Genomic DNA, 25,378 nt, shown 5'->3' with positions numbered 1-25,378 from the left:
CCCGCAACCCTTCCTCTTACGATCCAAACTGTGAGCCAAATTGGTTAGCCAGCCCACAAGCCCAGTACCAGCCCACTAACTCCGGTGGGAAACGCTGCACCACTCCCTGAGGATTGAAATGCCGGACACGTCTGATTGAGACCGTTCAATCCGAAAGAGAGAGAAGATGATCCCGGAAATGCAAGAAGCATCTTTCTAGCAGCACAAACAGCAGCTGGGGATGGGAGCAGCAGCAACTAGGATGGCTTCACCACGGCTCAGCAAGTCGGCAGCGCACTTGGTCATTGGGGGAAAATCATAACTAGTGGTAGAGATGGAGCCAGCCAAAACAAATAAACCTTAGAAGAATTTAATAAAGGAAGATCAAGGCAGGTGCCACTCCCATGACCCTGAAGCACTGAGTTGCTTTTCATTTGCCCACTCACGCACCTCTAAGCCCTGGTGCCACTGTGAGGTTCCTCCACCTTGTTGTGGGCTCTGCCACATAAAGCAGACAACACCCTGCGACAAACAACAAAGGAGAAACTATCCAGACACAGGATCAGCTGCTCCTGCTGAGAGAAGAACTAGCCACAAAAATTCTTCAGCCAAGGACACAGCCCTAAAGCTGCAAGCTAATGAGAGTAGCACTGGGGAAAGGCGCTAGATTGGCAGCTCTGGGGGCTGAAGGCCTTTTGCCATTCACAGAACCGGTATGTCAGGGCAATAGCAGGGCAAGTTTCCCAGCTGATGTGCCTCAAAACAGATCTCAGGATGCAGGAGAGGGCAGCGTCCATGGCCCATTCAGTCCTTGCCCTCTGCCGAGGCTGTAAACAAGAGGACCACAAGTGGACGGAAACTGTCTCATTACGAGGCCAAACAGCCCATGGTAATGTCTGGTGAGTCTTTCACCTGCCACTTTAAATGCTCTGAGTTTTGCTGCTTTGTAAAGGGCAGCCATTGGTTACCAGAACCCAGAACAGAGCATCAAAAGCTGCCTGCTAAGTGACATCACTGGGACACAGAAACTTCTCGCCAGTGAAGTTCCTTGAGCGAGGGGAATCAAAGGCTAATGTGCAGCTGGTAATAATTTGAGCTCTGGAGGAAAGAGACGAGAGTTTCCATGTATGCTTCCCCTCTCTCCATGGGGCTTAAAGTCCCAGGAAGAGTAGACATGACCGATTTTTAAGGTTGCCCCCTTTCTTCTACCATCCAGCTCTGGCCACTGGATAGCAGACTAGTGGGCAACTGGTTGCCTGTTATGTAGCAATCCTATTCCAAGGCCCATTTTAAACCCTGCAACCCCATCGGCTTAGGTGGGGGATACGCCGGGCAATATTAGGCCTGTTTGCATGCTACTACCATTCAGCCCCTCCACAGTGTGGTTAGACCGCAGCTCCCATTGCAAAACTGCAATAACCCCCCTTCTGGAGCTGAGTGCTGCCCTGTCGGTGAAATGAAAGAGCCAGGACCTTTGTCTTTCTAGAGGGGAGTGGAGGATGGCTCTGCAGCGGGATAAGGAACTGGGGAGAGTCTCACACCCGTCTTCTAGGAAAACAGGGATGCCGAAGAATTAAACAATGAAAAAGGGGAATCTATTCACAGCTAAGTGGGCTAACCCTGCCCAAACAAGAGGGGGCTTATCTTCCATCGAGAGCATTCTTCTCCCAGGAGGTTGGCTCAGCGCCTGCTCTATCAGTTTGTCAAGGATCTCCACCTATTGAGTGGTAACAGCAGGCAGAGGGGATGGCGTAGGGCCAGCGCATGGACGGGACCTCAACTGCACTGAAGCTCCAGTCCAGAACAGGGAAAAAGGCCCATTTACACTCCTCATTTTAACCTGGCTGTAACTAACTCCCCAAATTCAGGTGTGACTGTCATGAGGACAGACTGCGAGCTGCTGAGCTGGGGGGAGGAGAGGACGCATGCCTGAAGAGCCCCAGAGCACCAGCCTGAAGCACAAGCCATGTAAGAGACCATACCCGTGCTGACTGAGCACCAGATGGGCCAGCTGCAGGGCCACAGAAGACAGCATCTCACTGCTGATGTAGCATCAGAAGTTGGAGCCCTGCACATGGTAAGCTCGACCCTCTGCCCACAGCTCGGTTCTGAAGAGGAAGCCAGAGCCTCCCTGTTTGAGGCAGGACAATGCTTGGGCCATTATTCAGTTCTGCCAAGAACCCCATTTTCTCCCATGGCAGATGGCATTTGAATGACCTTGGGTCAGGACGCCTGAGGTGGGGCGAAATCACAGACTTGCAGCTAAAACACAGACGGCAGCCCTGAGACCTGCAGGGTAGGGAGAAGGCAGGGTGAGTTGGGCCCGGGGAATACACACCCCTCTCCTGCTGACAGCTAGAGGAAGAAAAGGAGACAGAACAATGGAAGAACTGGCACGTGGAGACATACACAGAAAGGAGTTTATTTTCCCCACCACTGGAATTATGAAACCACAGCAGCAGAGTTCACTATTTACAAAGTAGCCCAACACCCCTCGGAGACAATGAGAACAAACACCAAGGATAGGGGCCCCGATAAAGAACAGAGGCAAATCCAAGAAGCTCTGCAGCAGAGCTGCTTGAGACAAGCAGCGGAGAGGGTGGGGGGGAAGGGCTACACCCTAGTGGGAGAGTGTTTTTCATAGGGGTGCACAGAACAATGGCACCACCTTACCACTAGGTGTTCAATTTAACACAGCTACTCTAAAAGGGGCAACGTGAGGAAAGCTGCACGCAGCCGTCACTCACTGCCCACAAGCCCAGTTCAGCCTTGTCTACACCAAGGGAAAACATCAGATGTGCAGCTCCCTCGAGGGGCAGCTCCTGGTTAGGCAAGATGATCATAAAAAACCACCTGCCCCCCATCCCCGCTATAGCTTCCATTGGCACTGCCACTTCTGGAGCTTGGTGGGTCTGAATCTTACCAGTAGAGAGACAGGCCCTGGTTTTCTGCTTATGTCTCTTTGCACAGCTCTGTTGCTCCCAGTTTCCTTTGGCCAGCACTTCTGAGTGGGACAGCTTTGCACACTCAAGGGCAGGATATTTCCGTTGGCTGCAGTGTACCTAAACTTTGGGATTCCTCCTAGACTCTTAGCCACCTTAGGCTGCCTTGAACAGCTGTCCATGACCCCTGCACACTCCTTCAGTATCTGTGAAAACAGGGTCAAGGCCTGAGTGGGAGCTGGTCACTCAGCTGGGACTCGTACAAAGCACTGACCCCAGCTCTGTCACCGCCGCATCACTCGAACTGCTCACGCATTCATTCCCAGCCTGATGCCTGAATCAGTCAAAGGACTTGACTGGGTGCATTGGACAATCCTCACTTCAGATCCTACAATCCTCTAGTTTGGAGCTATTAATGTGTTTCTAATGCTCCTGACAGGGAGGAGATTCTGGGTGTGCGCGCGCATGGTGGGGGTAGCAAACATGCTTTCTCAATACACAGGGACCAATAGACTTGCTCCTGCTTCAGCCACTGACAGTGTTAAAGCTTCAACTTTGGCAACACTTGTATACTTAAGACATCAGGGTCTCCTACAAGCCGACCCAATGCGCATCAGGACTATTGCTACTGCACAAAGCAGGTTGGCTTCTAGCTCTGGGCACAGAGATTTCTAGGTCTTCCCTGATGCCATTCTTGGCAGGTCACTTCAAACAGTAACACAGGAAAGCAGTGTAGGAATCCTTCCTGTTCAATTGGCTAGGCTCGGTAGTAACTTCGCCAGGTAATAACCGAAGCAGCACAAGGTAACGTGATAAGACACCACACACTCACTGTAAGGTTCACTTTGATGTGAGAACTTTCATATCTAATCAGCCTAGAGTTTATTTAGCAGCAGCCTGCTCGCCACTCATGCTTGAAATAACTGAATGCTAGAGAGACACTGAGAAGAGGATTTCAGTTCCAGGTGTAAGGGAAAGACAAGGCAGTGTCTACACAGCCTCCTTCCTAGGCTAGAAAGGAAAGTGCTCGGTGATAAAGAGAATTAGATGCCAGCGAGGAGAGATGGAGCTGCACACGAGAAGCCCCTTTCCTCCCCGAGCTGGAGGAGAGCGCACGGAGAGTTCTGAAAGTCACAAGTGTGGTTTGGAATTGTCTTTCAAGAGGCATAGGAACCAGTGAAAGTGGCATGCAGCTAAGCAAGGGATTTAGAGAGCAACTGATGACAGTTACTTTAGGCTGGAATTCATTGGCTGCGGCACAGAATTGTTCTTTTAAAAGCATCCGAGCTGAAAAATGAATCCCTGCTCTGTGATGGAGGCGGTGTGCTTGCCCCAGGTCACAGCAGACAAATGGCCACCTTATAGAAGCCAGCCACCACAAGGGGTACCCTGGGTGGCACCCTTAGCAGAGAGGCTAAGGATGAACAAACGGATTTTCCCAGGAAGTGCCTACAGCTCAGGCCTGAGGCACATTTATTGGCCAATGTCTATGAGGAGCTTGCCCAGCCCACACCTGTGATGTCTCTACTCTGGCGAGTGAGCAGATTCGAGGGCTATCAAGTTGGCACCTTCACCAATAATCATTTGTTAGCTTTCATAAGGGGCCCCAGGAGGCACAGTCTAGTGCTTCCATGGCAATGTAACGCAGCACCCCCATCTTTTCAAAGTGTAATAATGAATCTGCTTTGGAAGTGAATAGATCATGTTCATTAACCTGAGACCAGCTGTAGGAAAACTCTCACCACCCGGCACTATGGGACAGATGCTACTTTCATAGACCCAGGCCTAAGGGAAGCGGTTAACTGCACTTGAGGAAAATTGTGTCTTCAAACACTTCTTTTAATAAATATTTTATACTCACCAGGTGGCTTGGAATTCAAGTATTTCACTCCAGAGCAGAGCAAAGAGGTTTTAGAGACCCACAGCTAAACATACTGTCCCACCAGTATGCTGTTGCTGCTGTCACATCACCAAGTCTATTGCAAGGGTGTGGCTAAGCTGTGGTACACAAGGGTTAGGGACTCCAGAAAAGGAAACTGCTGCAGGAAAGGAGTGGCAATTTTAGGAAGATGTGGCAAAGGCAGGAGCAAGGGAGCTACATTGTGCACGTCATGGATCAGATGTGCACATTCTGATCGCTGCAGTAATATGCTACTGGAAGTGCACACACTGCTACGAGCCATTCCACAGCCTGACATCTAGGCACGGCTTTAGAGCAGTTCCCCTCATCCTGAGGCTGCTAGTTTAGAGCAGAGCTGTCCTGCCACAGGAGAATGCTCATGAATGTTATCAGAGGAATGCTTTGCCACCAGCACCTTTGTTGTTTCCCTACCAGCTACAAGGAAGAGTGTACACGAGCACACTGGCATTACATGTCGCAGTAGGTGAACATGGCCACTAATAGACTTGAATCTATGTGTGCTATAGGAGGAGATTTGTGCAACAAGGGGATCCCTCCTCTCCCCCTCAGAAATTCAGAACTTGCACCATATCTGGGCAGTGTAACAGTTAAGAAGCACATGATGAAGTTTACTGAGAGGAAATAAGTAGTAATGTAAAGGCAGCCCGGGATCACAGAAAACCTTATAATGAGTATTTGCTTGTGCTAAGGAGGCAGGTTTAGCCCTTGCAACATTACCCTGTGTTGAGATCATCGCTTACAGAGTACATTCCCAAAACCAACCAGCAGGGGGGGTGAGCAGCAGTCAGAGGCCCCAGGCCCCCAAACACTGGGAGACCCCAATGACAGAACAAAACAGAAAGACAGACACCAGTCCCAGGAAGCAAAAATGAGAGTCGTTACTATCGAGTGAAGATGCCATCTTCTCTTGGAGTGACTCCCAGGGTCCTGTGTCCCCAACCTGTTGGATCCAGCAACCACAGTTTCATCCCTTGTGCACCAAGGGAAAGGGAAGCACGGTATCCATCACCGCAAGTGAAGGGTCAGAATGACCGTCAGGATCACCCCCAAGAAAAGGACAAAGGGAAGCCAGGTCTTCATGAATCCCCCTATGCTACAAGAGAGAGAAAGAGGATTAAAAAGAGACCGGTTGACAGGGGATAATGAGGGTGTGTATGGGGGTAGGGAGGGAGAGAAATGTTGGGGATAATTGGAGAGTTGCAGGCCGGAAAGGGAGGAACTATCACCCTAACTGTTGATTCATATTTAGCCTGTCAACTACTATAACCCCGAGATCCCTTTGTGCAACATTCTTTCCTAGGCAGTCCTTTCCCAGTTTGTATGTGTGCAACTGATTGTTCCTTCCTAAGTGGAGTACTTTGCATGTGTCCTTATTGAATTTCATCCTGTTTACTTCAGACCATTTCTCCAGTTTGTCCAGGTCATTTTGAATTTTAATCTGATCCTCCAAAGCATTTGCAACCCCTCCCAGCTTGGTATCGCCCACAAACTTCATAAGAGTACACTCTATGCTCTGATCTAAATCATTGAAGATAACGAACAGAACTGGACCCAGAACTCATCTCTGCGGGACCCCACTTGATATGCCCTTCCAGCTTGGTCTCTGCTGTCAGTTCAAATCCAGCCCAGCAATTAGCTCTGGCTGGCTATTTGGTGGCTAATATGAAAGGGGATGGTGACATCAGATCAGTCCTAGGTCATAAATTCCCAAGTTAGAAAAATGCAATGAAATGTCATTACAGTTGGCAACCTGAGTAGAAGGGCCAAGGACTGAACAAGGCCCTAGAGCCCCCTCCGAACAGGGGTAAAACACACTGGCAGGACAGCATTGGGGAAGCTTGTACTCTACTGCCCTGCTCTATCTGTTCTGTGGCTAGAGAGGATCACATTCTCCAGGCCTGAAAAACTGGCACTAAAGTTTGTTTGTTTTTAAAGCCCACATGAACACTATTATGGTGCTGAAAGAAATTTTGGTGGTAAAGGACTGGGAGAAAAATCCAAAGAGCAGTGGGTGGAAGTCCTAATAAAAAAAACGGGACTCATTTTATTACAACACAAAAGAGAGAGAAAAAAATCTGTGACTGGCTGACATAGGCCACTGCCAAGTATGGTCACAGTTATGAACATGACAAGTGGTGGCCAGACCCAGGGGTCAGGCAGCCAAAGACTTCATGGGGAGCTATAGACTAGGAGTTGCTTTAGATTGCACTTTTCATAGGCCAAGCCCCCCAAAGCACTTCACAAAGCAAAACATTAAACACTAGTGTCTCAGGAGATCACAAGCTCACACCCCACACCTGGGCCTTTAACGGAGATATAGGGTTGCTCAGGACACTGGTGATCTCTTTCTCCTCTTGAGCTTTCACCAGTCACGGGAATCTGCTCTTAACATCTTGGTAAAAAGGACAGCAAGCCTGCCAACGTAGCTCTGTGCTAGTGTCAGGATTCCTTATAAGCACTGAGCCCACAATCATCCAGCCAAGGGCAGGTATGCTGTCAGCTGAGCCCTCAATACACAATTGAAAGACATGTGGGTGAAAGCTTAACCCCTTCTCTCTGGGGTAGCGAGAAACACTGCGGGATCAGAAACTTTGAGAAGCTAGCCCTCGTCTGCTGGACCTGGACTGCTCTGCAGCTCACCTTACATACTTCCCATACAGGAGGGAGAGGAAGCAAAGTTTGACCATGTTCCAGGAGCTGCTGTTATCATATCTCATCAGGTTTAAGGCCAGAGCCACGTGGGAGTGGCAGTTGTCACAGCAAAGATTGTGCTATAATAGAAAGGGACATGAAGTTAGAATTTTTCTGTCTCCGTTAGGTTCCTCTAGGTCCGGGGCAGGATTCTGTCTGGGGCAGGATTGTCCCCTAAAATTAGCCAGATAAGTTCTCCGGGGCAGGGAGACAATCTAATAGAACTCACCAGGACCCCAACCCCACTGGTGCTTTTGGATGCTAGTTCAGAACCAACTGCTGAGAGGGTATATTCCCCAGGGCTTACTCCCCGTTTAGCAGTAAGTAAGCAGCAGGATTCTGATTCCATATTTCCTCTGAGGTGGAGGACCAGTGCAAGAACATAAGCCTGTCACTGGGCAAGTGTGAAGATGCAGAGACATGAGGATAGAGCATGACACAGAAAACAGCCAAGAACTGGCTTTGATCACATAGCTCTTATCAACTGCTTCATAAAAAGGGATCAGCCCATCAAGAAATTTCACTTCACAGATGGGAGAAGAGCAGGAAACATTACAAGATTTGTCCAAGCTCTAGAAGAGAAGCATTTTGTTAAGAAAAAATACAAGGCAAATCCTGTTCCACTGCACCTGGTTAAATCAAGACTAGCCTATATGCAGGCTGGGCTTCAAGTCTTACCATTCGATGCTTGTACTCCTCAGAGGCATCATGCACAGCCGTATCCCAAGCATTGGGACTGCTGGAGTACACTTTGGTTGGATCCAGTTTCCAGTATCTGACAAGGAAGACAACAGAACCCCTAGTTTAAACGCTAGACCTTCTGTTCTTTCAGTTTCCTTTCCTTCCCCATTAGGGGGCTATTTAAAGCAGGAGTCAGCAGACAAACCGCAGTCATTCATTAATGAGGCTCAGTGAACTCATTGTTCTAGAGAAGCGCATGTGATAAGAGGGCATCAGGAGCCGATGCTTAACCCTCCCCGCCCCCTGCAACCTAAAGCATTTACACCCTGACTAGCAAGGGATTATTATACATGTGGAACAAATTAGGTTCTGAACTCCAGTTTTCATGTGGAATTTAAAACCCTAATTCCATCCACATGCTTATTTGAATAAAGTACAAAAATCAGGAGCTGACGTACAAATATTTTGATTTGCATCATGGCAAATAAAAACATCAAAACCACGATGTGAATTTGAACTGTTTCTCACTCAATTTTTTATATCATTTACTTTCAGCAACTGATTGCCACAAATTCTACTTTAATATGAAGTGTTAAGTGCTGTAATAGTCATGTAAATATTGACTCTCATTATTTTAATACCATAACTTTGCAGTCATGCTTCTAATCAAGATTTAATGTAATGTTCTCTCTTGGGAAGCACAGATACACTAGCTGCCCCTTTGAATTAGGGCCTTTGATCTCGGAGAACGTTACCCATATTACTACATATTTATGCTGGTTTCAGTGAATTAAGGACATTTCCATGTGAATTTGTTAAAAGTTTAATAAAAAGAAACAGTGGCACTTACTTCACCGGCTTCCCAAACGCCATGTTGTCTTCCTACGGAAAGGGGAAAGATCTCTCAGAACACAGACCACACACCACACAAAATTCAATACATGCATCTTTCCTGAAAGGCCAGACTCTAGGCTTGTTTAGTGGTATGAGTTACCAGTAATTATCAAGTTCTTTTCTCAGCAGTCTCATTTTACCTAGACACAGATCATATTTGTATGCACACAGGTTTAGATTCTCATTAATATTGATTCTACTGCTGTTGGAATGCAAGTTCGGTTCTATGTACATTGCTACATCTTCCATCTTTATGGCACATATACCTTATTGTTTCCTTCTTGATTCCTTTCATTTCAGAATTGCAACAGAGTTTTTTTTACCTATTGATAAAAGCACATATACTGGTCTCCCAGTGTGAATTACACAGACAGACTAAATCCATCACATTAAGACTTAGCCTGACAGAGTGAGTACAACTTACATATTGGTAAGTGGGCATGACTTTCAGTCAGTCCAATGAAGTCATGTTATTGTAAAATGCATCTTCTCCTAGCCCCCGCAATCTCTAAGTTACACTAATATTGGACTCCTGCTGATTTTGACCCAAAAATGGCAACATTCACCTCTGTTGTGGGACACATCAGACTAACCCTTGCCACTGGAATCTAATGCTTCTCTGGAAGTACAAGAGGTCAAAAGACACCCTTCCCTTATTGCTCAAGAAAACAAATTAACCCATCCTTGATCGCAGTAACCAGCTTATCTGCACTGGCCAGCCCTCAACACAAAGATGACTAAAATGGCTGGATCTGCCCTGGATCCAATACAGAGTTAGCCAGTGGAAAAAATGAAACATGCAGCAGTTCTCTGCTCTTCAGGGATTTATGCAGCAATTATTTCAAGCTTTCATTTCACTTTGGAAATGCGAAACATCGAGAGAACTGTTCACAAGCATTTGAGGAAGGTGGGAACCAGGCCAACTTCAGGTTCCTCATTTATCAACCAGAATCATCATCTACTTACAGAGACGTAGTAAGGGCCCGCAAAGTCCCGAATGACTCCAGTCGACGTACAGATACCCATGTGGCCGATGATAGGGAAGAGCCATCTACCAAGGTAACAAATGAAATGTCTGAGTCAAATGTCTCACCCTGATCACACACCCCGTCCGGAGACTGCTAGAATGGCTACACAATGAACGGTGTGGTACAAAATAGACAGAGCAAGCAAGTTAGATGTAGGTGCGTGGGGTTGGGGGAAGAGACATGACAACTAGTAAACCAGAGCTGAGCACAAATTGGCAGAGCTAGGTCACACAGATACACACAGGTAGGAGAATATGAAAGCAGATAATGTCCACACCCACACCTCCCCTGACAAGCAATTCCACAAATTTAGGCTTCTTTGCATTGGCACCAAGACTTTAAGCTTTTAATATGATTAATTGTAGTTATTACAAGGACAGGAGTCTCAGGGCCTGATGCTGCTCTCAAAATACACCACTGTGCACGCCGTCTGAGACCAGGACAGAATGAGCACTTCAATCTTTCTGAAGCAACCCCGTTTTGTTTTTCTGGGTAAACGCACTGGCTCTAGAAGGAAGCTCCCTTGAAGACAAACTGAATCTCATAAGTTATCAATGAAAAATATTATTAGATCATCTAACCCATCTTTATACCAATACTTACAATAACAAATACTTCAGCACCACCACCACCTAGGAGCCCTAGTCACGGACCAGGTCCCCACAATGCTCGGCACCGTACAAACACAGAACAAAAAGACGGTCCCACCAGGGCTGTTTTTCACTGTAAACTAGTTGTGTGTGCCCCAGACAATGGGCTTCCACTACTAGGAAGACTATTTCCTAGCCTAAATGGTCCTGTTGTTCCAAAGGTTTCTTGACATCAGTTTATATTTTTATCCAATTATCTTGTGCTATCCTAAAATCTTCTCCTCCCTCCTTGGTATTTACAGCCTTCGGGAACTAGCAGAGTTACGTCCCCCACCCTAAGGCTGTGTCTACACTTCAAGCGCTGCAGCTACGCCACTGTAGCGGAGACGCTTCCTACATCAACAGAAGGTGTAATTAATTCACCACTCTACAAGGCAGTAGATCTAGCTGCGTCTACGCTGGAGGTTAGGTTGACCTAACCACAGCCTTTAGGGTGCAATTGTTTTCACAGTCCTGAGCGACTGTTGCTAGGTTGATCTAATTTTCAAGCCTGGACCAGGCCGTAGTTGTTGTTTAGCACTAAATATTTATAGGCTGGGCTAAGCCAATCTCCCCAGCCCCCGAATGACTTTTATTTACTTTTCACCATTTAAACTGTTTATTGTTTGCATTTCACTAACTTGGACAATGAAAACAAATCAGGCACTTTCACTTTTACACAGGGGGAGTTTTATAGTCAGTTTCACTTTTTGATTGCCATATACCGGTATGAGGCTGTTCAGGACCGGCTCGTGTTTGGGGCGGCACATTTCCAGGGGCGGCATTCTGGCCATCCTTTTTTTCGGGACGAGAGGGCGAGTCCTGCCGGTGAGCCGGGGCTGCGCCGCCTCATCTGCGCACTGGCTGCTGCGCTGCCTTGTGCCACCCCTTATACCAGGGCTTCTCTGTGCGGCGGGGCGGGGGAGGGGGTAAAGCCCCCGCAGGCACTGGGAGAAGGTGACATCACTCCCTCTGCTTCCAGCGCCGCCTGTGAGCCCCAGCCCCACCTGAGCTTGGGGCGGCAAAAAACCTAGAGCCGGCCCTGATGCTGATAGGTCTGAAGTTCTAAACCTTGGGTGGGTAAACTTTTTGGCCCAAGGGCCACATCGGGGGGCAAAACTGTATGGAGGGCCGGGTAGGGAAGGCTGTGCCCCCAAAACAGCCTGGCCCCCGCCCCCTATCCGACCCTCCCACTTTCCACCCCCTGGCTGCCCCCCCCCAGAACTCCCCACCCATCCAACCCCTCCTGCTCCTTATCCCCTGTCCACCCCTTCCCAGGACCCCCGCCCCTAACCGCCCCCCAGGGACTCTATCCCCTATTCAACCCCCCCGCTCCCTGTCCCCTGACTGCCCCGACCCCTATCCACACCCCTGCCCACTGACAGGTCCCCTGGGACTCCACTACCTATCCAATTCCCCTGTTTCCCATCCCACCCGAACCTCTGCCCCATCCAACCGCCCCCTGCTCCCTGTCCCGACTGCCCCCCAGGACTCCCTGCCCCATATCCAACCCCCCGGCCCCAGTCCCCTTACCATGCCGCTCAAAGCAGCATGTCTGGAGCTGCGCCTCCCGGCCAGAGCCAAACACGCTGCCTCCCTGCCCTGCATGAGTGCACAGCCACGCCGCCCAGAGTGCTGCCCGCACAGCAGCATGGCTGCAGGGGAGGGGCCGGGGGCTAGCTGCCCGGCCAGGAGCTCAGGGGCTGGGCAGGACAGTCCCACGGGCCAGATGTGGCCCATGGGCCGTAGTTTGCCCACCTCTGTTCTAAACATTGCAGAAGATATGTCTACATTAAAAAGATTACCTAGTTTTAAAACTCTAAATTCAGATATTGGGACTGAATGGCCCAGGGGACTTGGAAGAGAGAAGGAAAATTTGATAATTGCGCCAAACAACAAGAAATTTCACAGCATCACAACCATCTCAGGACATTTCTGATGATTCTGCAGGAAGTTGTCAAGACTGACATGGGAGGGGAAATCCAGGGGAAACCAAAGATATCCAGTAGCCGTTAAAAGGAGCTCCTTAATCAACTAATTAAAGAGCTGAAAAGATTTTTTTTCCTCACTGTTCTTTTTTAAACAGTACTTTGGGAAGAGACGAAGCCTGGAATGTTTAAGCAGGTGAAAACAGGAGTTATAATGAAAGCTGGTCTGCAACCTTAGAGCATTCATTAACATGGAAGCTGTAATATGGTTTTTCTTCTTCACCAAAGGTTGAAGGGTTATCATTCAGATTTCTGGTAAACGGCATAAAATCTCTTTTCTCCCTTGTCTCAGCTCTGCTACAACTAGTCCCTAGCCTCTAAAAGAACTTGCAAACAAATCAAAATAATTTCATTACGGCTTTGGATGTTTTAGTCAGATTGCAGCAAAAGGTTATATTGCTTCCAAAGGCCTTTTTCTAGTGTGCTGATTTTGCATGTACTTGTTCGGTTATCACCAGGGAGGGCTGTGTTTGGGTTGTTTCCATCATTATAAAGGAATTATAAATATTTTTTCTCACATCGTTTCAAACTCTTTAATAAGTAAGTAAGCTAACTGTTTCAAACCATTAATAAATCCACATGCTGCTACACTAGGCATAGCTAGAGCCAACTGTAAAAATTCATGCAGCTGGCTCAGAAACAGCCTTCTTATAGAAAAACCTGAGAAGTCATGGGTTTGCACCCGACAAATGTACATGTTATATGGTCTTAGTGAGGAGAAAAGCCACAGAGAAAGCAGTGATTGTGAGTCAGCTCCTGGCTGTCCTAGTGATCATCCACGCTCATTTTAGTGGGAAGCTTCTATTAGATTTGAAGCATAGGAGAGGCAAGGGCGGGGAAAAAACCTTCATGGTTCCTAATTGTACCCCCAGGATCCACCATTCCTACCCCCTGACCCAGAGCCAGGTTTCACAGCTACTATCTGTATTTAGGATAACTGGCCAGGACTCTCTGTCGACCTCATCAAGCTACTCCCTGTCAAGCAGGCTCTCCTGTGACCGTCCACACCCCGACTCCGGGGCTGTATGAACTGTTCAGTTCTGGCAGGACTAGGGCGCTAGACCCTGAACATTCAAACCCAGGTCTCCACCCAAGCAGTGCAGTGCACCGTGGCTTTTAGACGATCGCGCTGGTACCTCAGCGAAGATTTTTACTACAGGTTTCAGAGCGGTGGCCGTGTTAGTCTGGATCGAAGAGTCCTTGTGGCACCTTGGAGACCCACTGCTGATGAAGTGGGTTCTAGCCCACGAAAGCTTGTGCTCAAATCAATGTGTTCGTCTCGCAGGTGCTACAAGGCCTCCTCGTTCTTACTACACATTCTGTGCAGCAGCATGGGAAGAGCTGCGCTAGGCCACGGGGTTTTAGTTGTGGTTGGTTGGTGCCACCCAAGGCAGGGATGTAAAGCGAGATCCTTACGCCGCTGCCACCCACCACAGAGCTCCTCCCCCGGCGGGAAGTGCCACTGGTCAGCGCAGCTCATGTCACTGCGGAATGGGTTGCAGCCCCCCCGGGGATAAGGACCGCAGGAAGCCCGGGCTTTCCGGGGCTCGGGGGATAAACGGGGAGCGCAGCAGCATGTGGCAGGCCGAGGAGGGACGAGCCCAGGGGCTGCCCGGCCCCATGGCCGCGCTCCGGGGGTCGGGGCGCAGAGGGCACTGCCAGGCTAAGCGGCCCCCCACTGTCTAACCGGGGGGGGGGCAGAGCCGGCCACACGGAGCCAGGCCCCCGAGCGGGCCCCGGCCACACGGAGCCGCCGCGCGGCGCACTCACGTCAGCACGGGGATTGGCGTCCACACCACGCAGTAGGGGAAGCGGCCCCGCTCGGGCTCCAGCCCGGCCCCCCCGCCGCCATTAAACTGCTTCATCTTCCCCCCCGCGGCCTCCGCTTCCGCCATCGCCGGGAAGCGCGTCACTTCCTGGAAACCGCGCGCGCTTCCGGGGCCGTCCGGTAACTAGGGAGAGCGGGGCCTGCGCGCCAGCCTCTGTCTGTGTCTTCGCTGTTCCCTTTGGGCTCATGTACCGGCCTCTCACCCCCAGCCAGCCCGGCCCCTAGCCCCCCCCCCCCAACGCCACCCTTCCTCTAGCCCCCCAGACACCGCCCCCCCTCCCCCCCAACGCCACCCTTCCTCTAGCCCCCCAGACACCGCCCCCCCTCCCCCCCCAACGCCACCCTTCCTCTAGCCCCCCAGACACCACACCCCCTCCCCAACGCCACCCCTCCTCTAGCCCCCCAGACACCGCCCCCCCCCCAACGCCACCCTTCCTCTAGCCCCCCAGACACCGCCCCCCCCCAACGCCACCCTTCCTCTAGCCCCCCAGACACCGCCCCCCCTCCCCCCCAACGCCACCCTTCCTCTAGCCCCCCAGACACCGCCCCCCCCCAACGCCACCCCTCCTCTAGCCCCCCAGACACCGCCCCCCCTCCCCCCCCAACGCCACCCTTCCTCTAGCCCCCCAGACACCGCCCCCCCCTCCCCAACGCCACCCTTCCTCTAGCCCCCCAGACACCGCCCCCCCTCCCCCCCCAACGCCACCCTTCCTCTAGCCCCCCAGACACCGCCCCCCCTCCCCCCCCAACGCCACCCTTCCTCTAGCCCCCCAGACACCGCCCCCCCCCCTCCCCAACGCCACCCCTCCTCTAGCCCCCCAGACACCGCCCCCCCTCCCCCCCCAACGCCACCCTTCCTCTAGCCCCCCAGACACCGCCCCCCCTCCCCCCCCAACGCCACCCTTCCTCTAGCCCCCCAGACACCGCCCCCCCTCCCCCCCCAACGCCACCCTTCCTCTAGCCCCCCAGACACCGCCCCCCCTCCCCCCCCAACGCCACCCCTCCTCTAGCCCCCCAGACACCGCCCCCCCCCCAACGCCACCCCTCCTCTAGCCCCCCAGACACCGCCCCCCCTCCCCCCCCAACGCCACCCTTCCTCTAGCCCCCCAGACACCGCCCCCCCCCAACGCCACCCCTCCTCTAGCCCCCCAGACACCGCCCCCCCTCCCCCCCCAACGCCACCCTTCCTCTAGCCCCCCAGACACCGCCCCCCCTCCCCCCCCAACGCCACCCCTCCTCTAGCCCCCCAGACACTGCCCCCCTCCCCCCCCAACGCCACCCTTCCTCTAGCCCCCCAGACACCGCCCCCCCCCCACGCCACCCTTCCTCTAGCCCCCCAGACACCGCCCCCCCTCCCCCCCCAACGCCACCCCTCCTCTAGCCCCCCAGACACCGCCCCCCCCAACGCCACCCCTCCTCTAGCCCCCCAGACACCGCCCCCCCCTCCCCCCCCAACGCCACCCTTCCTCTAGCCCCCCAGACACCGCCCCCCCCCCCAACGCCACCCCTCCTCTAGCCCCCCAGACACCGCCCCCCCTCCCCCCCCAACGCCACCCTTCCTCTAGCCCCCCAGACACCGCCCCCCCCAACGCCACCCCTCCTCTAGCCCCCCAGACACCGCCCCCCCTCCCCCCCCAACGCCACCCTTCCTCTAGCCCCCCAGACACCGCCCCCCCCCCAACGCCACCCCTCCTCTAGCCCCCCAGACACCGCCCCCCCTCCCCCCCCAACGCCACCCTTCCTCTAGCCCCCCAGACACCGCCCCCCCCCCGCCCCTAGCCTCCGATACACCACCACCCCCAGCCCCACTCCGCCCCTAGCCCCCCCCAAAGCCACCCTTCCTCTAGCCCCCCAGACACCGCCCCCCCCAACGCCACCCCTCCTCTAGCCTCCCAGACACCGCCCCCCCTCCCCCCCCAACGCCACCCTTCCTCTAGCCCCCCAGACACCGCCCCCCCCCCGCCCCTAGCCTCCGATACACCACCACCCCCAGCCCCACTCCGCCCCTAGCCCCCCCCCAAAGCCACCCTTCCTCGAGCCCCCCAGACACCGCCCCCCCCCCGCCCCTAGCCTCCGATACACCACCACCCCCAGCCCCACTCCGCCCCTAGCCCCCCCCCAAAGCCACTCTTCCTCGAGCCCCCCAGACACCACCCCCCCTCCCCCCCAACGCCACCCTTCCTCGAGCCCCCCAGACACCGCCCCCCCCTCCCCAACGCCACCCCTCCTCGAGCCCCCCAGACACCGCCCCCCCTCCCCCCCCAACGCCACCCCTCCTCGAGCCCCCCAGACACCGCCCCCCCTCCCCCCCCAACGCCACCCTTCCTCTAGCCCCCCAGACACCGCCCCCCCCTCCCCAACGCCACCCCTCCTCTAGCCCCCCAGACACCGCCCCCCCTCCCCCCCCAACGCCACCCTTCCTCTAGCCCCCCAGACACCGCCCCCCCTCCCCCCCCAACGCCACCCTTCCTCTAGCCCCCCAGACACCGCCCCCCCCCTCCCCCCCCAACGCCACCCTTCCTCGAGCCCCCCAGACACCGCCCCCCCCTCCCCCCCAACGCCACCCTTCCTCTACCCCCCAGACACCGCCCCCCCTCCCCCCCCAACGCCACCCTTCCTCTAGCCCCCCAGACACCGCCCCCCCTCCCCCCCCAACGCCACCCTTCCTCTAGCCCCCCAGACACCGCCCCCCCCTCCCCCCCCAACGCCACCCTTCCTCGAGCCCCCCAGACACCGCCCCCCTCCCCCCCCAACGCCACCCTTCCTCGAGCCCCCCAGACACCGCCCCCCCTCCCCCCCCAACGCCACCCTTCCTCTAGCCCCCCAGACACCGCCCCCCTCCCCCCCAACGCCACCCTTCCTCTAGCCCCCCAGACACCGCCCCCCCTCCCCCCCCCAACGCCACCCTTCCTCTAGCCCCCCAGACACCGCCCCCCCCCCACGCCACCCTTCCTCTAGCCCCCCAGACACCGCCCCCCCCTCCCCCCCCAACGCCACCCTTCCTCTAGCCCCCCAGACACCGCCCCCCCCCTCCCCAACGCCACCCTTCCTCTAGCCCCCCAGACACCGCCCCCCCTCCCCCCCCAACGCCACCCTTCCTCTAGCCCCCCAGACACCGCCCCCCCTCCCCCCCAACGCCACCCTTCCTCTAGCCCCCCAGACACCGCCCCCCCCCTCCCCAACGCCACCCCTCCTCTAGCCCCCCAGACACCGCCCCCCCTCCCCCCCAACGCCACCCTTCCTCTAGCCCCCCAGACACCGCCCCCCCTCCCCCCCAACGCCACCCTTCCTCTAGCCCCCCAGACACCGCCCCCCCCCACGCCACCCTTCCTCTAGCCCCCCAGACACCGCCCCCACCCCGCCCCTAGCCTCCGATACACCACCACCCCCAGCCCCACTCCGCCCCTAGCCCCCCCCCAAAGCCACCCTTCCTCGAGTCCCCCAGACACCACCCCCCCTCCCCCCCAACGCCACCCTTCCTCTAGCCCCCCAGACACCGCCCCCCCTCCCCCCCCAACGCCACCCTTCCTCTAGCCCCCCAGACACCGCCCCCCCTCCCCCCCCAACGCCACCCCTCCTCGAGCCCCCCAGACACCGCCCCCCCTCCCCCCCCAACGCCACCCTTCCTCTAGCCCCCCAGACACCGCCCCCACCCCGCCCCTAGCCTCCGATACACCACCACCCCCAGCCCCACTCCGCCCCTAGCCCCCCCCCAAAGCCACCCTTCCTCGAGCCCCCCAGACACCGCCCCCCTCCCCCCCCAACGCCACCCTTCCTCTAGCCCCCCAGACACCGCCCCCCCCCTCCCCAACGCCACCCCTCCTCTAGCCCCCCAGACACCGCCCCCCCTCCCCCCCCAACGCCACCCTTCCTCTAGCCCCCCAGACACCGCCCCCCTCCCCCCCCAACGCCACCCTTCCTCTAGCCCCCCAGACACCGCCCCCCCTCCCCCCCCAACGCCACCCTTCCTCTAGCCCCCCAGACACCGCCCCCCCCCCTCCCCCCCCAACGCCACCCTTCCTCGAGCCCCCCAGACACCGCCCCCCTCCCCCCCCAACGCCACCCTTCCTCTAGCCCCCCAGACACCGCCCCCCCTCCCCCCCAACGCCACCCTTCCTCTAGCCCCCCAGACACCGCCCCCCCTCCCCCCCCAACGCCACCCTTCCTCTAGCCCCCCAGACACCGCCCCCCCTCCCCCCCCAACGCCACCCTTCCTCTAGCCCCCCAGACACCGCCCCCCCCCCACGCCACCCTTCCTCTAGCCCCCCAGACACCGCCCCCCCTCCCCCCCCAACGCCACCCTTCCTCTAGCCCCCCAGACACCGCCCCCCCCTCCCCAACGCCACCCCTCCTCTAGCCCCCCAGACACCGCCCCCCCTCCCCCCCCAACGCCACCCTTCCTCTAGCCCCCCAGACACCGCCCCCCCTCCCCCCCCAACGCCACCCTTCCTCTAGCCCCCCAGACACCGCCCCCCCCCCAACGCCACCCCTCCTCTAGCCCCCCAGACACCGCCCCCCCTCCCCCCCAACGCCACCCTTCCTCTAGCCCCCCAGACACCGCCCCCCCTCCCCCCCAACGCCACCCTTCCTCTAGCCCCCCAGACACTGCCCCCCTCCCCCCCCAACGCCACCCTTCCTCTAGCCCCCCAGACACCGCCCCCCCCACGCCACCCTTCCTCTAGCCCCCCAGACACCGCCCCCACCCCGCCCCTAGCCTCCTATACACCACCCCCCTTCCCCCCCAACGCCACCCTTCCTCTAGCCCCCCAGACACCGCCCCCCCCTCCCCAACGCCACCCGTCCCCTAGCCCCCCAGACACCGCCCCCCCTCCCCCCCCAACGCCACCCGTCCCCTAGCCCCCCAGACACCGCCCCCCCTCCCCCCCCAACGCCACCCTTCCTCTAGCCCCCCAGACACCGCCCCCCCCCTCCCCAACGCCACCCCTCCTCTAGCCCCCCAGACACCGCCCCCCCTCCCCCCCCAACGCCACCCTTCCTCTAGCCCCCCAGACACCGCCCCCCCTCCCCCCCCAACGCCACCCTTCCTCTAGCCCCCCAGACACCGCCCCCCCCTCCCCAACGCCACCCCTCCTCTAGCCCCCCAGACACCGCCCCCCCTCCCCCCCAACGCCACCCTTCCTCTAGCCCCCCAGACACCGCCCCCCCTCCCCCCCCAACGCCACCCTTCCTCTAGCCCCCCAGACACCGCCCCCCCCTCCCCCCCCAACGCCACCCTTCCTCTAGCCCCCCAGACACCGCCCCCCCCACGCCACCCTTCCTCTAGCCCCCCAGACACCGCCCCCACCCCGCCCCTAGCCTCCTATACACCATCCCCCTCCCCCCCCAACGCCACCCTTCCTCTAGCCCCCCAGACACCGCCCCCCCTCCCCCCCAACGCCACCCTTCCTCTAGCCCCCCAGACACCGCCCCCCTCCCCCCCCAACGCCACCCTTCCTCTAGCCCCCCAGACACCGCCCCCCCTCCCCCCCCAACGCCACCCTTCCTCTAGCCCCCCAGACACCGCCCCCCCCTCCCCAACGCCACCCCTCCTCTAGCCCCCCAGACACCGCCCCCCCTCCCCCCCCAACGCCACCCTTCCTCTAGCCCCCCAGACACCGCCCCCCCTCCCCCCCCAACGCCACCCTTCCTCTAGCCCCCCAGACACCGCCCCCCCCCAACGCCACCCCTCCTCTAGCCCCCCAGACACCGCCCCCCCTCCCCCCCAACGCCACCCTTCCTCTAGCCCCCCAGACACCGCCCCCCCTCCCCCCCAACGCCACCCTTCCTCTAGCCCCCCAGACACTGCCCCCCTCCCCCCCCAACGCCACCCTTCCTCTAGCCCCCCAGACACCGCCCCCCCCACGCCACCCTTCCTCTAGCCCCCCAGACACCGCCCCCACCCCGCCCCTAGCCTCCTATACACCACCCCCCTTCCCCCCCAACGCCACCCTTCCTCTAGCCCCCCAGACACCGCCCCCCCCCCTCCCCAACGCCACCCGTCCCCTAGCCCCCCAGACACCGCCCCCCCTCCCCCCCCAACGCCACCCGTCCCCTAGCCCCCCAGACACCGCCCCCCCTCCCCCCCCAACGCCACCCTTCCTCTAGCCCCCCAGACACCGCCCCCCCCTCCCCAACGCCACCCCTCCTCTAGCCCCCCAGACACCGCCCCCCCTCCCCCCCCAACGCCACCCTTCCTCTAGCCCCCCAGACACCGCCCCCCCTCCCCCCCCAACGCCACCCTTCCTCTAGCCCCCCAGACACCGCCCCCCCCTCCCCAACGCCACCCCTCCTCTAGCCCCCCAGACACCGCCCCCCCTCCCCCCCAACGCCACCCTTCCTCTAGCCCCCCAGACACCGCCCCCCCTCCCCCCCCAACGCCACCCTTCCTCTAGCCCCCCAGACACCGCCCCCCCCTCCCCCCCCAACGCCACCCTTCCTCTAGCCCCCCAGACACCGCCCCCCCCACGCCACCCTTCCTCTAGCCCCCCAGACACCGCCCCCACCCCGCCCCTAGCCTCCTATACACCATCCCCCTCCCCCCCCAACGCCACCCTTCCTCTAGCCCCCCAGACACCGCCCCCCCTCCCCCCCAACGCCACCCTTCCTCTAGCCCCCCAGACACCGCCCCCCTCCCCCCCCAACGCCACCCTTCCTCTAGCCCCCCAGACACCGCCCCCCCTCCCCCCCAACGCCACCCTTCCTCTAGCCCCCCAGACACCGCCCCCCCTCCCCCCCCAACGCCACCCTTCCTCTAGCCCCCCAGACACCGCCCCCCCTCCCCCCCCAACGCCACCCCTCCTCGAGCCCCCCAGACACCGCCCCCCCTCCCCCCCCAACGCCACCCTTCCTCTAGCCCCCCAGACACCGCCCCCACCCCGCCCCTAGCCTCCGATACACCACCACCCCCAGCCCCACTCCGCCCCTAGCCCCCCCCCAAAGCCACCCTTCCTCGAGCCCCCCAGACACCGCCCCCCTCCCCCCCAACGCCACCCTTCCTCTAGCCCCCCAGACACCGCCCCCCCCTCCCCAACGCCACCCCTCCTCTAGCCCCCCAGACACCGCCCCCCCTCCCCCCCCAACGCCACCCTTCCTCTAGCCCCCCAGACACCGCCCCCCTCCCCCCCCAACGCCACCCTTCCTCTAGCCCCCCAGACACCGCCCCCCCTCCCCCCCCAACGCCACCCTTCCTCTAGCCCCCCAGACACCGCCCCCCCCTCCCCCCCCAACGCCACCCTTCCTCGAGCCCCCCAGACACCGCCCCCCCCTCCCCCCCCAACGCCACCCTTCCTCGAGCCCCCCAGACACCGCCCCCCTCCCCCCCCAACGCCACCCTTCCTCGAGCCCCCCAGACACCGCCCCCCCCTCCCCAACGCCACCCCTCCTCTAGCCCCCCAGACACCGCCCCCCCTCCCCCCCAACGCCACCCTTCCTCTAGCCCCCCAGACACCGCCCCCCTCCCCCCCCAACGCCACCCTTCCTCTAGCCCCCCAGACACCGCCCCCCCTCCCCCCCCAACGCCACCCTTCCTCTAGCCCCCCAGACACCGCCCCCCCCACGCCACCCTTCCTCTAGCCCCCCAGACACCGCCCCCCCTCCCCCCCCAACACCACCCTTCCTCTAGCCCCCCAGACACCGCCCCCCCCTCCCCAACGCCACCCCTCCTCTAGCCCCCCAGACACCGCCCCCCCTCCCCCCCCAACGCCACCCTTCCTCTAGCCCCCCAGACACCGCCCCCCCTCCCCCCCCCAACGCCACCCTTCCTCTAGCCCCCCAGACACCGCCCCCCCCTCCCCAACGCCACCCCTCCTCTAGCCCCCCAGACACCGCCCCCCCTCCCCCCCAACGCCACCCTTCCTCTAGCCCCCCAGACACCGCCCCCCCTCCCCCCCAACGCCACCCTTCCTCTAGCCCCCCAGACACTGCCCCCCTCCCCCCCCAACGCCACCCTTCCTCTAGCCCCCCAGACACCGCCCCCCCCCACGCCACCCTTCCTCTAGCCCCCCAGACACCGCCCCCACCCCGCCCCTAGCCTCCTATACACCACCCCCCTCCCCCCCCAACGCCACCCTTCCTCTAGCCCCCCAGACACCGCCCCCCCCCTCCCCAACGCCACCCGTCCTCTAGCCCCCCAGACACCGCCCCCCCTCCCCCCCCAACGCCACCCTTCCTCTAGCCCCCCAGACACCGCCCCCCCCTCCCCAACGCCACCCCTCCTCTAGCCCCCCAGACACCGCCCCCCCTCCCCCCCCCAACGCCACCCTTCCTCTAGCCCCCCAGACACCGCCCCCCCTCCCCCCCCAACGCCACCCTTCCTCTAGCCCCCCAGACACCGCCCCCCCTCCCCCCCAACGCCACCCTTCCTCTAGCCCCCCAGACACCGCCCCCCCTCCCCCCCAACGCCACCCTTCCTCTAGCCCCCCAGACACTGCCCCCCTCCCCCCCCAACGCCACCCTTCCTCTAGCCCCCCAGACACCGCCCCCCCCACGCCACCCTTCCTCTAGCCCCCCAGACACCGCCCCCACCCCGCCCCTAGCCTCCTATACACCACCCCCCTCCCCCCCCAACGCCACCCTTCCTCTAGCCCCCCAGACACCGCCCCCCTCCCCCCCCAACGCCACCCTTCCTCTAGCCCCCCAGACACCGCCCCCCCTCCCCCCCAACGCCACCCTTCCTCTAGCCCCCCAGACACTGCACCCCCTCCCCCCCAACGCCACCCTTCCTCTAGCCCCCCAGACACCGCACCCACCCCGCCCCTAGCCTCCTATGCACCACCACCCCCGCCCCCCCCACGTCACCCTTCCTCTAGCCCCCCAGACACCGCCCCCACCCCGCCCCTAGCCTCCGATACACCACCACCCCCAGCCCCACTCCGCCCCTAGCCCCCCCCCCAAAGCCACCCTTCCTCTAGCCCCCCAGACACCGCCCCCCTCTCCCCCCCAACGCCACCCTTCCTCTAGCCCCCCAGACACCGCACCCCCTCCCCCCCAACGCCACCCTTCCTCTAGCCCCCCAGACACCGCACCCACCCCGCCCCTAGCCTCCTATGCACCACCACCCCCGCCCCCCCCACGTCACCCTTCCTCTAGCCCCCCAGACACCGCCCCCACCCTGCCCCTAGCCTCCGATACACCACCACCCCCAGCCCCACTCCGCCCCTAGCCCCCCCCAAGCCACCCTTCCTCTAGCCCCCCAGACACCGCCCCCCTCTCCCCCCCAACGCCACCCTTCCTCTAGCCCCCCAGACACCGCCCCCCTCCCCCCCCAACGCCACCCTTCCTCTAGCCCCCCAGACACCGCCCCCCCCTCCCCCCCAACGCCACCCTTCCTCTAGCCCCCCAGACACCGCCCCCCCCCAACGCCACCCTTCCTCTAGCCCCCCAGACACCGCACCCACCCCGCCCCTAGCCTCCTATGCACCACCACCCCCGCCCCCCCCACGTCACCCTTCCTCTAGCCCCCCAGACACCGCCCCCACCCCGCCCCTAGCCTCCGATACACCACCACCCCCAGCCCCACTCCGCCCCTACCCCCCCCCCAACGCCACCCTTCCTCTAGCCCCCCAGACACCGCCCCCCTCCCCCCCCAACGCCCCCCTTCCTCTAGCCCCCCAGACACCGCCCCCCCTCCCCCCCAACGCCACCCTTCCTCTAGCCCCCCAGACACCGCCCCCCTCTCCCCCCCAACGCCACCCTTCCTCTAGCCCCCCAGACACCGCCCCCCTCCCCCCCCAACGCCACCCTTCCTCTAGCCCCCCAGACACCGCCCCCCCTCCCCCCCAACGCCACCCTTCCTCTAGCCCCCCAGACACCGCCCCCCCTCCCCCCCCAACGCCACCCTTCCTCTAGCCCCCCAGACACCGCCCCCCTCCCCCCCCAACGCCACCCTTCCTCTAGCCCCCCAGACACCGCCCGCACCCCGCCCCTAGCCTCCTATACACCACCCCCCTCCCCCCCCAACGCCACCCTTCCTCTAGCCCCCCAGACACCGCCCCCCCTCCCCCCCCAACGCCACCCTTCCTCTACCCCCCCAGACACCGCCCCCACCCCGCCCCTAGCCTCCTATACACCACCCCCCTCCCCCCCCAACGCCACCCTTCCTCTAGCCCCCCAGACACCGCCCCCCCTCCCCCCCAACGCCACCCTTCCTCTAGCCCCCCAGACACCGCCCCCACCCCGCCCCTAGCCTCCGATACACCCCCCCTCCCCCCCAACGCCACCCTGCCCCTAGCCCCCCAGACACCACCCCCACCCCGCCCCTAGCCTCCGATACACCCCCCCTCCCCCCCCAACGCCACCCTGCCCCTAGCCCCCCAGACACCACCCCCACCCCGCCCCTAGCCTCCGATACACCCCCCCGCCCCCCCAACGCCACCCTGCTCCTAGCCCCCCAGACACCACCCCCACCCCGCCCCTAGCCTCCGATACACCACCACCCCCGGCCCCACTCCGCCCAAAGCCACCCTGACCCCCGCCTCCCAGACACCGCCCCCACCCCGCCCCTAGCCTCCTATACACCACCACCCCCGCCCCCCCCCACGTCACCCTTCCTCTAGCCCCCCATACACCGCCCCTAGCCTCCTATACACCACCACCCCCGCCCCCCCCCCCACATCACCCTTCCTCTAGCCCCCCATACACCGCTCCGGCCCCACTCCGCCCAAAGCCACCCTGACCCCCACCCCCCATATACCACCATCCCGGCCCCCCGGCCCCACTCCACCCAAAGCCCCCCCGCCCCCCCCACGCCACCCTTCCTCTAGCCTCCCATACACCGCCCCCACCCCACTCCACCCAAAC

The 25,378-nt window shown here is 60.0% G+C and overlaps 1 protein-coding gene across 2 annotated transcripts; it reads right to left on the bottom strand.

Annotated features, from left to right (window-relative positions):
• Positions 1 to 2,368: 2,368 nt before the first annotated feature.
• TMEM222 (transmembrane protein 222) lies at positions 2,369 to 14,648 on the bottom strand. Of its 2 annotated transcripts, none has more exons than XM_065421575.1 (6): positions 14,524 to 14,648; positions 10,075 to 10,159; positions 9,065 to 9,096; positions 8,212 to 8,308; positions 7,483 to 7,613; positions 2,369 to 5,935 (listed from the first exon to the last, which is right to left on the bottom strand). In XM_065421575.1, the coding sequence occupies exons 1-6, from the start codon at positions 14,646 to 14,648 to the stop codon at positions 5,848 to 5,850; spliced, it is 558 nt and encodes a 185-aa protein (XP_065277647.1). In that variant the 3' UTR covers positions 2,369 to 5,847. The 2 variants fall into 2 exon arrangements, with proteins under 2 accessions (XP_065277647.1, XP_065277646.1); XM_065421574.1 differs by having other exon boundaries at positions 2,369 to 5,930; positions 14,524 to 14,636.
• Between the last annotated feature and the right edge of the window lie 10,730 nt (positions 14,649 to 25,378).

Source organism: Emys orbicularis, chromosome 23 (assembly GCF_028017835.1).
Source record: "Emys orbicularis isolate rEmyOrb1 chromosome 23, rEmyOrb1.hap1, whole genome shotgun sequence".
Classification (NCBI taxonomy): domain Eukaryota; kingdom Metazoa; phylum Chordata; order Testudines; family Emydidae; genus Emys; species Emys orbicularis.
This window is presented reverse-complemented; position numbering and strand designations above follow the sequence as displayed.